Raw genomic sequence first — 16,142 nt, 5'->3', positions numbered from 1 at the left:
CAACCGGTTCTCCTCCAGGCCCATTCGGGAACTCAAGTTGCAACCTCGATTCCACAAACTCATCGTCCAGCACCATATGTGGACACAACCGACCCCCACCAGCTGTGCTAGTCACCTTCTCAACCCAAACCCTCGGAGCATCCGGTGGATCCCCCGGTGGCCTGCCCCTATCTCCAATGTCCACCATCATCGCATCCTGTGCAGCAGCCTCCGGAACCATAACTTCTCTTTCTTTTTGCTACTTGCGATTTTATTGATTTATCTAAACTAACTTTAGAGAAACCATTGACAAATTACATCCAAATTCACAAAAACAACAGTGTTTGCTGGTGAATGCGTTTTTAAAAGCAGTAGACATCACTACTAGACTCTTGTTGCTCTAAAACAATGGTAGCAAGCGCGAGTCTAAAAGCACAAGATCTTAAGTTTCTAACCAAAACATAAATCTCCTTCTTCCTCCGTTTTACATCTTTGTCTCTCCATTGCTCGTCTCTCAGTCTCCCTAACAACACTGCATCACAAAAAGCTTCCGCCTTCTGCTTTTTACTGCATATGAAGACAAGTTTAGGAGCTCAGAAACCAGAATCACGCTCTGCTCTATAAATAATCAAGATTTCTGAAAGGGGTTTTTTATTACCTCCCACGGACAAATCCTGTCGTTACAAACCCGATTGGCCATCTATGAGATTGCTTCGTAAGAGTGTCTTCAGTGACATCTAGTTCCCAGGTTCCAGAAGGTTGTTCCTGGAAGTAAGAACTTACAGAAGATTGAGGGATAGTAACACGCCCGTCTTCACCTTCACTGCAGCTGCAAAACATAATGCAATATACTCTAAATGTGATCCCAAAGTGAAAATAGTTTCATTTGATCACAGTTTGTTGAACATGATTTCTTGAAGATGTTACCTTGATTTTAGCAATGATATGTCTGCAAGAGATGGCGCACATACAACCGCGCCTTCTTCAAAAGACCCTTCCTTGAAAGCATCTAGAAGAACTCTGACGAGGCACAGTTTATTACTGTTCGGATGGATCTCAGCTCTTACTTTTGTTTCATCTTCTTGAAGTGTCTTCTTAACGGCGTCTGCGCTTGGTTTTGAAGCATCGTGAGGAAATAAAAGCAAGTTGTCACTTGTGAAAGTTTGGAGCAAAGTAGTCAGCGAATCTGATGTTCTTGCCACAATTCCATCAAATAGATTACCACCAGAACTGGAAATCTCGGTTCCGTTCGTCTCATTGCTTGTAAGATTTTGATTGGAACTCTCTCCAATAGAACGCGTGGCATGGATAATATTCCACGGAGGTGGAAAGGGAATTCTGAAAGGTCTTATGGCAGGAGGGCGTCGTTGTGCCTTTTCCTCCATGTCTGCAGCCTCACTCAGTGTAAAAGTTGAATATGCTTTACAGTCAGGAAAATCTGATGGGAAAAAGGGCAAACCAGCCTGCAAATTTCAGACATTTTTCAAATTTACGGTTTACTAAAGTTAACATAGCAAGAGAATTTTAACATTATGGGGATAAAAGTTTAAGAGAGTGGAAATATACATCACAAGAAACCCAGCGTTTCTCCCTTTGACCTATTGCATGAGCTCCTTTTGAGAGGAAGGCATTCCAGAAGACTTTGATCCAACTAAGGGGAAGTATTAGAGACCATCTGAAAGAGAATGATAATGATTAAGTGTGGATCATTGAGGACCTTGATTTTGAAGAAAGTCACAGAAACGATTCAACCAAAGTGCAGATTACCCGGTTGGTGCATTCCCGAGTTTTTTATGTTTGAGAAGCAGTAAAGGACAAGACCTCGAACTCCTTTCCCTACTAGATACCTTTGGAACCTCAGCAGCTGGGTTCTCGAGGCAAAGAGAATCCATACGATTTTGATGTTTTTCCCAACACAACACATTCTCTTCTTCTGGAGGGGTCAGATCACTGTTAGCATCCCAGAGGCACTTGAAAACTTCAGTAAAAGTTTCAGGATCAGTTCTGGTTGTTATTTCAAGTGAATTAGTAGGCTCCGTTTTAGCCGTTTCAACTGACACTGTACTATCATCACGTGGACTATTAGGGATTAACCGCGGGTCCATGACAAACTGCGCTAAAATAGCGCAAGATGATATGGTCTCTTCTTTGTAAAGATCAGTAACGACTTTAACTTCAGCATTTTCCATTGAACACTTTCTTAAAATAGAGGGCTCCTCTGAGCTACTGCAAAGAAACAAAAAAAAAAAGAACTTAATATAAGTTATTCCTTTGTTCATTTTCGTTCTTGAAAACCATTCTATATATACTCAGATAGCTCACCTTGTAGCAGGATATAGGGTCTTTTGAAGAAGATGAGATGCTTTTGGACCAAAAATCTCAAATTTTGCAAGTTGACCCTCGAGTGAAACACAATTAACTGAAACACCTGTCTCATTCATCTGAATGAAGCGATTTTTAGGCGTAAATATCTCCACAAGAATATGTAAAGCATTAGGCAAACTACTAAGGAAAAATGTAAGCTGGAGACACCTGAAAACAACTTCAAATACAAGAAAATAACTACCTGTTTTTGACAAGCTAATTGAAGAGAAGCATATCCTTCACTGAAGGAAGAAGCATGGATCCACACCCAAAGTTTCCGAAATTCTACATGATCACCATTTGAGAATGCACCATCAGTTCCTATACAGTCACCATCTTCCTCCTCGTCACTTCTCTTAGGTAACTCAGAAGGTCTCCACATATAAATTACAGGGGAAATCGCTTGGGAAACTGGTGGATTAACATTATAAAGCTGAAGAAAACAAAAAAGTTACGGTTACATCCTGCTTAAGTTGTAGTTTCCAGTTAACAAAAAAAAGTAAGATACGTAGATTCACTACCATGGCGTTTTCATAACTACGGCCTGTGAGAATAGAGTCGAAAACTTCCTTGGAATGAGATGACGGAGAAGGCTCCAGTAACATGTTTAAAACCGACAAGAGTGCGACCTGAGAAATTCAAATCCAAAAGACAATATAGAAAATATTAAATTACAACCAAGGTATAACAAAATTTGAAGAAGAATGTCAAGAATAAGGTAAATGCCTGCCTCTGGACCCTCCAATTGCACAGCAATGATATAACTTGCATCATGGACAAGAACACCTTGCCTAGACTGCTTCAAGACATCCCTAGATCCCCTTCCTCTAAAACCATAAAAAAAAAACAAGCTTAAAATTTTACAAAAAGGTGGAAACTTTTCCGTACTTAAAGAGTAGCAACAACACTAGAAATTCAGAAATAAACCTTCCATGTAAACCAAGAGGAAGATGAAAACCCCAAAGCTTAGTCATAGTAAACCGTTTAGCATGCCAAACATGTGTTCTGAGCCTCTTTGTTCCATCACCAGAAGCAGAAAAACCAGATACAGGATTCCCTTTAAGTTCCATTCTCCTCTTAACTCGTCTAGTGATCGTCGTTTCATGGTGGTCTCCTCCTCTTGATGCTAGGCGGCGGCAAAGCAATGACTCTGAGTTTTGCCTCTTTATATAACGTCTCTTTGCAGGTTGGTTATTGTAAGAATTGGTCCTTCTCCTCTTGTTCCTCTTTGATCGAAAGTCCTTGTTCAAACGATCAGATACAATGGAGTGAAGAGACTCGAGCTCCGCTGCTCTAGCCTCTGAGAACTTCTGAACGTTGATTTTGCGAGGAGCCAGCGACGATAAAGCGACATCTCTTCTCTTATTGTTCCCGTTAGTACTAGTAGCCATTCTTGTGAGTAGATTCGAATAAACCCCCAAAACAACTTTTTAGGGTTGTTGGAAGAACCTAACTTGCAAACCTGAAAGAAGAAAACAAACTAGGGCTTCTATTGGCTTGAAGAAACTGGTTCAGGCAATTTAACGAACAGTTGGCGAGCAAGAAAAGACAACTCTTAGACTAGGGCAGAGACCAGCAAGCCAACAGTTTGCTGAGCTTCACGAATTAGAGTAGCAGTCTGAGGAATATGCAAAAGACGAGATCAAGAGATTTGGTTCGGGAATTCATAATTCTGAAGTTGAAGAAAACTGAGAAAAGGTTTCTCCGATTTTATTATACGACTGGTTTGGTTTGGTCTCTCAACTTTGTAACTTTTGAGTGAGAGAAGAACAAAAGGGGCCTAAATATTATTTTACCAAACTATTGGGCTTAATGGGCCTTATAGCTCAATATATTAAAGAAACTTAATCTGTTTCGCATTGACCGACCGTAGTGAAAATTCCGCCACCGTTAATTTAAGAACATCATTATTATTGTGTAAGTTAACTCTTCGGCTGCAGCTGATCCCTACACAAACAAGGTCGTTACACACCATATATATATCTACATTTGTGGTATGATATCATCATGATATAGTTAGTGATTTTAAGAAAAAAAATTAAATAAGAATCTCAAGGATTGCTGCGATGTATCATTTAAAAGTAGACTATATTTATCATTTCTCATCAGCTAACTTTTCTATCGATTGATAGATGATGATTGATGATGATGATGAACACACAAAGTAACACAATTTAGACTACGGTTTTTAATCTACCACAGAATATTGGACTAGCTAATCCGTATTACAATCAGTTCTAAAATTTCATAGGGAGCCTATCAAGCCAACCATCTTGGTTGATAAAGGAACGACTGGTGAGGTTAAGAACGTATTCTTCACTCTCCTTCTTGAGCCATGGCACTCTCTCTGACGTGTTTGCTCCGGCTCCAATGCAACCATACTCCACAAATGTTGTATGGCCCCTATGATATTACATTGTTGTGTTTTTTTAGTTAATAGTATAATACATAAATTTTGAATATCATAAAATGTAAAAAAAAAAACGTGCATAAGTAAAGAAAAAAAAAAAGAAGATTTGAGAGATTTTACGTACTCTTGGTCTTTTGCTTTCCAAGCATCCCAACCAATTGGCAAAATTACGTCGCTCAACTCGGAACGGTAAAAGATGACACGTGCGTAAGGTTCCCATGCTCGTCCCAGTAAAGCCTTGCCGTTTCCCGTAACGGTGCAGTCATTGAACACGAATCCTCCCTCATCCGTCGGTAACTGGTTTCCTTGCGCTGTTATCGTACCGTACGCTCTGTCTGGTGCATAGATTCCCACCGTCATATTCAACGTGCACCCCTTAATTATTACATTGAACCATTATTAACTTTAGTTAGACACCACGCACGTGACGTGACGCGTGTATTTTTTATACCACGAACGAATTACTAACAATCAAAACGATTATTATATGTAGATATATACCTCGTAAAGGGATCGGGCATAGCCAAAAATGAAGTCGATGCCACCGGTGATAACACATCTTTTGTAGTAATGTCTGCCTAAACAGTCGTACAATGTATCTTGGAAACCATCAAAACTAGAGTCGAGCACTACGTACTTGTCTCCAAGCAATCTCGCAGCTACCGCTGGTTTAATTGGTGTGTCTATAGATTCGATGTTATACGTATTCTACACAGAGAATAACTATATTAATATTATACATACTTATCCATAAATTCTAAATTATATATACAGTGTTTATGATATGTCACCAGTGTGGGGGAAATATAGATAAATGAATTAATTAAGAGACGACGTACTCTGAAAGTGATTCCTGTGATGATGATGTTGTCAGGAAAGGCCGTGAAAGTGGAGCTAGTATCGGTGAATTGATGATCGTTGTAAGCTATTATCGTCTTTTCAATTCCTCTTCCTTGCAAATATACGTATCCTTTATTATATGGTATCTTCACTTTCTCGCTACAATATTTTGTGATTGGTAAAATTCACATTAAAATTTTGTTAAACTGTGTCTATATATTAGTAAGGGAAATGTGACAAAGATCAATATATATATATATATATATATATATATAAATATGAAATTAAAACTGTACTTGTAAGTGCCGTTTTCTATGAGGATAAGGATCCAGTTTTGGTTATAAAGAGGGATGGAATCGATTGCACTTTGGATCGTTGTGAAATTTCCGGCGCCGTTAGGATTAACGGAAATGGTGCTGTTTATTTGAATGGAGTATTCACCCCATGCGGTAGATCCGTACATCGATAACAACATCGCCATAAGACACACCTTGTAGTAAGAAGAGTAACATAAACTGTGCAATGCCATTCCCTTCATTTTTTTTTTTATCAATCTTACTTTTAATTGGGTATGAGATAGAAATCCAGAGATATATATATATATATATATATATATATATTGCGTTGAACGTATTAATTACTCTCTAGTTTTAAATCTTTGAATTAGTTAGTCAGAGAGATGAAGAATCAATGATACTCTGTTTTTCTTACCAATAATGTTTTGGTGAATAACAGGGAGATAACCTCCCAGAGATTTCTTACCAAAAATGTTTAGCAATATTGCTATAATTGTTAACGCACCATTTGATATTTAAGATATTTTTGCTATAATTTTGTTACAATAAATTTTACATCTATAGCTAGTAATATTATCATTCCTTGACTGAATAAGAAGTAAATGTATCTTGATTTTCTAATTGTTGGTTAGATAGACACAAATCAGAAGGCTACCATATAAAAAGATAGTGATGGAAGACCAAAATCAATAAAGACTTTTAAAAATGGAGACATTTTCTTATAAATATTTACTGTGAGTAGTAATTAAGAAAGATGATTAGGCATTGTAAAATTAAATCCAGAGATATTATACGATATCTTTATATATATAAATAAGATTTGCTCTGCTTTCTTCTTGAATCTGGACAGACACACGAAGATCGCAGAACTGATGATTAGTCTCTCTCTTTACCTGTTTCATAAGAATAAAAAATATATAATACTGCGAGTAGTAATTAAGAAAGAGGATTTAGTCACTTGTAAAATTAAATCCATCTTTACATACTTAAATCAGACTAGTTAATACGTGTATTAATTACGTTTGATTTGGTCAGATCATTTAGAACTCTAGATCATCTAGAGATATTACATGATACGATATCTTTATAATCCCCTATATAAGATTTGCTCTGCTTTCTTCTTGAACCTCGACAGACACACGAAGATCGCAGAACTGATGATTAGTCATCTCTCTTCACCTGTTTCATAAGAGAAAAAGCAATAAAACAAGTTCAAGTGTCATATGAATATGATTCAAGAAAATAAAAACATAAACACGATATAAATAAATCAAGACTCCAATAATAATAGGTCATTAACCAAAGTATTTAAAAATGAGCGGTTGAATTAAACTTTTAATTCAAGTACTAAGGCAGCAGGTATAAAATATCAAGAGACATAACTTTTTTCTTTCTGTTTTTGGTGATAAGAGTGATTCCATGGCTCTCTAATGGATTCATACCAAACACAGTAAAAAGCAAATTTGGAAAAATACAAAACGAGAGAGAGAGAAAGAGGGAGAGAGTCAAACGGAAAGGGAAAGTTTCCGAAAGTAGAAAGGTAGATCTTGGTTAAGATTCTCAAATTAAAAACAAGATCGAAGGCGTATAAATCATCATATCAAAACCACATATCGCAACAGAAAGATTGGATTAGTCGATTTGGAAAGACAGATCTAGTTTTAAAAAAAAAAAAACAACAACAATCGAAAAGACAGATTACGAGTTTGTGCGTGAATCTAATCCAACAGCAGAACACACAAAATCTCGTCCATAATAAAGCCTTTCGAATTAGGTTCACGCACAAAACATGTAATACGACTCTTCTAGTATCAGCACACCAATCTTCATCTTTCTCATACAGACTTTTTTTCGCCGACGCAAGGAACAACGAAAAATAAGAGAGAGAGAGAGAGAGAGAGAGAGAGAGAGAGAGAGAGAGAGATTTCCTTATCTATCCTATCACTCACCTATAGAAAAAGAGAGACCTAATTTGTGTATATCCTCGTTTCACACCACGTGTCAGTTTTTAATGGATCTGATTACGATTAAACGTTAAAAGGCTAATTTCAAGCTCACCTTTGTATATGGGCTTTATTTAGTTAGTTAGGCCCAACTTGTTCTTTCTTCCCCTTGCCCCTTATTACTTGACTATTTTTTTACCTCAGAGGTAATTTTATAATAATTACAGGACTCATTTTAATTAAATTCTACAAAATACAGTGCTTTTAATTTAAATTAAACTTATAACTGTAAATCTCATCGCTATATATTGTTCTCACAAAAGTTTCAGCTTTGATTTAGTCAATTAGTCCGTTACTTGTTTTCTAAATTTTGGATATGTTTTTCTGTATACATATCTGGATCGCAATTTGTAAACTCTTGGAAAACATACATACTGTATGTATAAACATTCAAATTTAATTCAGCCGATATGATATTTTTCTTCTATTGTTTTAGTTTATTTATTAGATTACACATATATATATATATATATACCATTTTCTACTACGTAACACTATTATAGTTACTAAGCGCATATATATCATCCTTATAAATTATACATACAAATAATTATTCGATCATATTTTCCGCAATTTTCTGGGTTTTTTTTAAAAAAAAAGAAGATCAGAATTGGGATATATTTATGTGTTGGGTTTCTAGACGAATAGGGAGTAGGGAGGATATAAGAACATGTGCATGCACGTTAAGCTTATATACATTACAACGTGCTACTAACAAGCGATCTATTTCGACCACTAAACTCTCCATCAAGGCTAAGTTTTATATTTATATAAAACCTACCTTAATTTGTTAGGTACTTTTCACGTTACCTTCAAAAACCAATATATATATAATATAATATATACACTGACCAATTATATGCGAATGTTAAGCTAATTCGATCAATTATGAGAGACGTATATATATGTCCAATTAAGAGAATTTTTAAGTACAATATTTCGTGTTGACGGCGATGGGAGATGCATTGAATCTACTATTATAGTCTCCGAGGATGTCTGATCTACATCGCTCCACGAATCTGCTTTTCTTTTTCTTTTTCTTTATTTCTAGAAACAAAAAAAAGAATTCACACACACAAACACTTAACACATGACGAGCAAAGAACATAATCTTTAAGATGCTTCAACAAAATCCACTCACAGAAATAAAAAGAAATCCTAAATATGAAGTCCACAAATTCAAAGGAACATATGAGATCATTGCATGTTCTTCTGTCTTTTAAAATTAAGACCTTATCCCATTATCCAACATTGTTATCTACTTTGTCCAAAAAACTAAAACTACTCGGGAATGGCTTTATCTCGTTAGTTTATTGTTAATTAATCTCAATTAGTTGCGCCGGCTTATATCAGCTGGAAATTAATAAGGACTTAATAAAAAGCAAAAGCATTATGACAACCAAATATTCATATTTTATCATCTCCGTCGACAATGGTGAACGATTCAAACTAAATACTCCCTCAGTCTCATAAAGATTGATGTTTAGAAGTTTTTACCCATTTTAAGAAAACAATGATTACTAAATTTAAATATATTTTTTCTTTTGACTAAAGATATATTATTTAATTTTAAATTAATAACAACTCAAAATTTTAAATATTTTCAATGATTAATTCTTGAAGTTTATAAAATATCAATCTTTGTGGGACAAAAAAATATCACAAAACATCAATTTTTATGAGATAAAGGGAGTAGTACATTGTAGCGACTCGTATTAACACTAATTGGGAGAAATATTAAATGATGATCTAATTAATTTCTACAGTTGTTCTGACTTTTGCAAACGGAAAAAAAATCATGCAAAAATCTATATATAATATATATATATATATGATTTTTTTAATATAATTTCATCTTATCGACTTATATATCTATCTCAATCGCTAGCCTCGTAATTCTTAAAACGCTGACTGCATGCTGGTTAAATAAATTCGAATTTAATCTAGAAAGATTATGGCATAATAAGATAAGGATTACATTCTACGTTGATCCCCCCCGACATTTTTCTTTTTCTTTTGTAGGTTTCAATCCGCCCGACTTTGGTAAACTCGAACTAATTAGTTGCGAAAAGTAAAATAAATAAAAATAAATTGATAAAGTGCAAGAAAGAGAAATAAGACAGGGTGTTTAAGGTGATGTGAATGGGAAGAAAGTTGGTGTTATTAAGCATGTAGGAGGGTTGGGTAGTGATGAAAATCATGTGAGTGCATGTGCATCGAGTTGTATTTTTGATGACATGTCCTCTAATATAAGCTAAACCCTAATTATCCATTAAAAACAAAACAAAAAACACCCTTGTGGACACTTGTGCAATTCTCATCCAATTCTTTTGGGAGATAAAGAGAACCTTCTCAGAAGCTGTAATCATCTCCACTTTTAAGTTATATATATAAAGGCATCACTAACCTCTATCTTATGTCTATATAAACAAAGGGTGCATGTCTCGTATCTGCATCACATTAATTACATATATAATCTTTTAAGTAGTTGTCTATCACTTTTTCTACACAACATTCTTTCATTTACAATATGGGAGTAATATTAGAAGGTCAAAGAAAGGAATCGATTTGGGTTTCGATGAGAAGACAAAGGGCTCGAAGGGCACTTGTGAAGAAGATCATGATCCGACCGAGGAAAAGTCTAGAAGCTTCTAGAAGACCGTGTCGTGCCATTCATAGACGAGTCAAGACGTTGAAAGAGCTTGTTCCGAACACCAAAACATCAGAAGGTTTAGATGGACTTTTCAGACAAACGGCAGATTATATTTTGGCTTTGGAAATGAAGGTGAGGGTCATGCAGACAATGGTTCAGGTTTTGACCGAAACCGACTGTGTTTAAAAAACCTTCATATAATTTTTTGTAAAGCTTGTTGGATTTTACGGGTTTTTAGTTTTTATTTGTTCGTGTTTTCATTTTTATTATCGTGTGATTGTCGAAAAGTTAATTTGGTTTATGTTGCTGATGTAGACACCGCCAAAAAAAAAGTTATTGAAAATCAAGATATATAGTATATTTTATGCTTATATTATTAAAAAAAATTTGATTATTTGAACATACCACCAATTCATAGATATGTTCCGTGCGAGTAGTTTTTGTGCGCTACATCACTAAGAAAGATCGAAGAGACATCTATTTTGTTTGTAAAAGGTAAATAGATTATTCAAAAATTACAAAACTATTTTGTCAAAAGAGAAATCTATAAAATTAAGTTCATTTAGTTAAGAGAAATACAAATGTAGGACGGTCATAAATGTTTTTACCAGTGAAAGCAAAACGACCGTTGTCAAAAGAATCAGGTTTAGCGTGGGCTATAACAGTGCATGGGCCGCGAATCCAACTAACACATTTTGTTGAGTGGTGGAAGTGGAAACCATCCAACTAATCAAACCGAACGACACAAACTAATCTTCGAAATTTATACAAAAAGAATAGAGTTAGGTATATTTTATTATTTTACTCGTGCTTTTCCATATAACAGAACAGTTGCCGATCGATTTTAGAGTTTAAGCATCAACAGGGTGGTGTGGATATTAAGAAAATTCATCAAGAAGACTATATATATATAGTAGCTTCATAGTACTATTCATGTATTTTCTGACGATATCGTATTAAATTCATTGTAATTTAACCCAAAAAAAAAATTATTATTAATGGTAAAACTGTTATATAGATAAATGATTTTACTCCAGCGTTTGGACTACTGTCGCTTTTGATAGTGATAGATAACAGATACAAATGTTTGAACGCCACGTATTATATAGTCCTTTTATTTATTTGAGATGACACGAATTAGTTGAGAGGAACTGGACCGACATTTTATTATCTCGACGATGATTTGGGATTCAACAAATTAAACAACGTTTTTTTTTTTTTTTGTGTCAAACCTTTTTTGTTTTCATTCTTTGATAACTCAGAGAGCTTCGGTCACTAAACAATCTACTCGATACCGTGTAGAGACGGGGTTGGTTTGGGCTGATAGTCGGGCTCATATAGTGTCAGTGAAGTGATACGTTTCGGGGCTTGACTACGAATGCTAAAGCGTGTTGTTAGTATATCAGTAAGGTTTAACACTTTCAATAACATTTGATGATAAACTACTGTCCAGACAAATGATATAATTAAATGGTTTCGTAAATAGTAGTGCTAAATAGTTACGATGGGTTACAATAAGCTTAAGACATGTGCTAAACAATACATTCAAGTATTCAACCGTGCCATCTTACAAGATTAACTATATGTCTATATGACATTCACTAGATATAATTTTTTAGTATACATCTTACAAGATTTACTATACGACATTCACTAGATATAAATTTTGAGTATACAAAATACAACTGTTTTTATATCATCGATCGTATTATAAATAAATGAAAATGTATGAATATATGTTATTTAAAAAATATTTCTATTGGATTTTTGTTTTCACTTGTACGTAAAACATGATCCAAACTATATATATTAGTTATGTCTTTCTTTCTTGTTTACATCAGTTATTGTCTTTTTCTTGCCTCCGAATTATTTAGCGAGGTTGTAGGATAAGTGCTATATATCACACATTAAATAGTCTAATCCGTTGAAAATTCAAATTGAACCTAAAGGATGTTGAAGACTTGTAAGTTATAACAAGAAGACCAAAATTTATAATGTAGTAAATGAGACTATTAATGACTATAAGTTAATGAATAGCTACCATGCATCAGACAGGATTTATATTAATCGGCATCATGTTTGATGCGGCGATTAATAAATAAATAAGATCCCAAAATGCGTTTACTTTGACTCTTACCCATGTGCAAATACCAACGCAACGGTTATTATTTTAACTATTTTGTTTTTAACTCATCCACAACGTCATTTTTTAAGTATTGGGCAAGAAAAAAGAAAAAAAAAATCTTTAAGTGGGTCAACACATGCGATACGAGTTGCGTTTGGGTGATTTCTTTTTCGATTAAAATCACGAAAAGGCATTTAATTAGGGATTTGTTTGCTACTTGTGAATTCACGAGACATATAAGTATCCAAGGAAGGAAGAAGCAACGTACGTGAATTATTAATTATCACCTTGATTCATGCCTTGTCAACTCCTCTAGAAGGTTTGTTTTACTCTCGTTAGGGAACACATTTGGATAATGTACTACTATATACGCTCTCAATCTTTTAATATAGTCCTAATTAAATCACCTAACTAAACCAATGAGACGAAACCACATGCAATTCAAACTATATAAATCACTTTTAGTCTACACATTTCTAATGTTCGATCATACGAGTAAGACGGACGCGTGACCATATTATATACCATTTCTTTGCCTTTTAATATATCAAATAAATATTTGTATATGGGCTTTCTAATTCAAATTTCAAAGATTTGACTGTATATGATATGTAATCCCAATACAATATTCTAAAATAATGTTTTTGAGTACATTACGTGGTATAGTGGAAGATTGGTGACTCGTGACCGGAGTGAAATTATTATTCTAACATTGATTGAGTCTATTAAATTTCTAGCTTTTTAACAAACAAAGAAAAGAAAATCATTATACTACTGTTCTAATTAGTATAGTAGTATATTTTTATTATCATCCACTACGGTTTTTGAGATCCTAAACGTATCCGAGAAGCAATCCTAGGGCAGTCAAAAATTTAATATTTGTTTTTTTTTGTTTCTCTTTATCGTTCGGTTCGGTGATACGAATCTACCTTTCCTATCACCTATGCATTTATTTTGAATCATAATTTCCTTTTACATAAATTTATTTTTAAGTCCACAAACGAACCATCAAGATGTTTCGAAGGTGCCAGGTGAGCCATTGGATTCGAGAAGCTGCCAGGTGGACAGTTTTGGTGGATGGAACCCACAAGCCGACAAAATAAATAAGACACGTGTAATATATTTGGGGGAAAACGTAGGAAGGAGTAAACATACGCCACCATTGGCATTTGATGTCCCGCAACCCGACGCCAACACCGAGCCGCGCGTCTTCGTCTGGCCGACCCTTTGATTGAGACCCTTTTATTTATTTATTCAAAATCTCGTCCATTAACAATTTTTTTAGTTAATACAAAAAAGATGTTACATTCATCCGGAGACATGACGCAACTGGTGAGTGATAATATCTCAAACCGGGAAATCATGAAATATATTGAGGTGGAAGAAAAAAAAATGTAATTTGTAAAAATGGGTTTACTAAAAAAAGGAGGGGGAAAACAAAATCATGGAAGCATGCCAAAGAAGAGCTAAGTTTGCAAGCAAATTATACGGGAGTGGGTCACCACTCGTTACTCTTCTTCTATCTATCTATCTCCCCCATGGGCATAGTACAACACCACACGTGCATGCTTCTTCTTCGTTTTTTTTCTACTACAAACACGAAAACAATTATGGTTTGCGAAGGCGAGGTAAAGAAATTCAAAAAGGATAAAGCAATTTCGAGTAGTATATAACAAAATCGGTAGCAAAAGAAAAAAAGAAAGAATAAAAATTAAAGAAGGAACAAAAAGAGAAATTCAAATCTTGACTTTGTTACCTTTAGCTTTTTTTTTTTAGTTTTTTCCTTTAGTCATCCATCGGGATCACCGCTGTTTATAAAGAAAAGGATCGATGAAGCATGCAGGAGTTATATAAATCTGGTCCCTTAACTTTGATCTTTTCGGATTTGCTTTGGGTCCACGGATTTATAATTTGGTTATTATAAAAATACTACTACTAATCTCTTACTTATCAAAATTCTATATATTCCCCCTACATCAATAATTGGTGCTACTAATTATCTTAACATAATTATATTAAAAAAAAAGGAAATAATTGTGTGACAAACCATTAGATTGATTTAAACAAAGTTTTTAAAGTACACAGAGTTTGTGATATGCAGTCTGCACCGCATACATGACTCCAAACTGAACTGATTATCTTCATCCCCTTCTAATATACTACTATATATATATATATATATGGTGTTACCAACTTATTTCAAAGAATATGCATTCCATATATTATACCTTTATAACATAACTAGAGTTTTTTTCCTTGCACTGAATAAGAAGAAGCTGTACCTAGAAAGAACAAAAAGAAAGAATGTTTTCACCTCAGCTGCAGGCTTTTTATTAGATATTTTTTTTGTTTGCAAATAATTTCACATTCCAAAAGACAGAAAACAAATAAAGTAGATATGAACACGGTCCATTAAATTCGGCCTTTTCTAAATTTATATGATACTCTATATAGTAATATCTTAATTAATCATCCACCACTTTCAAAATTATTCTTTTAAAATTAAAAAACGCCGATAATTTTTCGATTCATACGTGCTTCTCTTTACCAAAGAACAAAAGTAGTAGTGTTTGTGAGTGTCAATCACATTTTTCTTTTTTCTCTTTTCAAAGTTTACTATTGATCCTTGGCAGTAGTGACGGATGCAGAAGCAATTTTTGTATGGAGCACAACTTTAAGGAACTGATATTTTGTTGATTTAAATAGATATATTACACAACATAACATTTTTACTTGGAGCACAACCTTAAAAAACTGAATTTTTTTGTAGATTTTAATAGATATATCATATAACTTAGCTAATAATTTACAAGAATTAAGAAAATGAGTATGGGCACTTGCCCCACTCCTCATAAGCCTGATTCTTGGTGCTATTTCATAACACCGAATATAAAATAATATAATAATACGAATTAATTTCGATTACAAAATTGTATTTAGATCACGGACAACGGTCTCACCGCCCACACATGTCTTATGTCTTTTTAAGTATATCTATTACTATGACTACATAACATAATAGAGACTATAATACTATTACAAAGACAAGTTTTTTTTTGTGTGTTCACACATTAATTAAAAAAAAAAACAAGAAGGAATCCCCATGCACACGACCCAACAACAACACCCTCCAGAGTTGTCTCTCCATTCACACTAGCTCGAATNCGAATTAAAAAAAAAAAAAAAAAACGGTATAACTATTGAACAAGTCAAAACCGGACGTATGAAAGCGTCTACTGCTGTCTTCCCTGACTTACGCGTTGACCATATATATGTCACTAATTTTGTAACCGGTTACTGTCACTGTATATTATAGTAACCTGCTAGCGCCGGTCAATAAGGAAATCCAAAAAAATGCTACTACTACAATGAAGTTTCTCTCACCTCATTCATTATTTAACACAGTGTTGTGACATAAATATCAAAATCCCTTCTTCACTCATTATTTATTATCTCTTTCATCTCTGACCCC

At 34.3% G+C, this 16,142-nt stretch overlaps 3 protein-coding genes and 1 long non-coding RNA gene across 4 annotated transcripts; 1 reads left to right on the top strand and 3 right to left on the bottom strand.

The window, feature by feature from the left end:
- Positions 214-4,078, bottom strand: LOC104793720 (ribonucleases P/MRP protein subunit POP1-like). Its single transcript, XM_010520122.2, has 10 exons — positions 3,271-4,078; positions 3,074-3,170; positions 2,865-2,972; positions 2,546-2,776; positions 2,302-2,420; positions 1,747-2,205; positions 1,546-1,654; positions 907-1,442; positions 638-808; positions 214-546 (listed from the first exon to the last, which is right to left on the bottom strand). The coding sequence occupies exons 1-10, from the start codon at positions 3,732-3,734 to the stop codon at positions 342-344; spliced, it is 2,499 nt and encodes an 832-aa protein (XP_010518424.1). The 5' UTR covers positions 3,735-4,078; the 3' UTR covers positions 214-341.
- On the bottom strand, positions 4,556-6,131 carry LOC104793719 (putative pectinesterase 10). The gene is made up of 5 exons (XM_010520121.1): positions 5,890-6,131; positions 5,593-5,752; positions 5,255-5,461; positions 4,878-5,128; positions 4,556-4,746 (listed from the first exon to the last, which is right to left on the bottom strand). Exons 1-5 carry the CDS (start codon positions 6,129-6,131, stop codon positions 4,581-4,583), a joined length of 1,026 nt encoding a protein of 341 aa, XP_010518423.1. The 3' UTR covers positions 4,556-4,580.
- Positions 6,804-7,821, bottom strand: LOC104793718. Its single transcript, XR_769400.2, has 2 exons — positions 7,592-7,821; positions 6,804-7,068 (listed from the first exon to the last, which is right to left on the bottom strand). It is a non-coding gene; the product is annotated as an uncharacterized LOC104793718 (long non-coding RNA).
- On the top strand, positions 10,268-10,916 carry LOC104793717 (transcription factor UPBEAT1). The gene has a single exon (XM_010520120.1). The coding sequence runs from the start codon at positions 10,423-10,425 to the stop codon at positions 10,729-10,731; it is 309 nt and encodes a 102-aa protein (XP_010518422.1). The 5' UTR covers positions 10,268-10,422; the 3' UTR covers positions 10,732-10,916.

Source organism: Camelina sativa, chromosome 6, assembly GCF_000633955.1.
Source record: "Camelina sativa cultivar DH55 chromosome 6, Cs, whole genome shotgun sequence".
NCBI lineage: Eukaryota > Viridiplantae > Streptophyta > Magnoliopsida > Brassicales > Brassicaceae > Camelina > Camelina sativa.
Note: the sequence above shows the minus strand (reverse complement) of the source record. Positions and strands in the feature narration are given on the sequence as shown.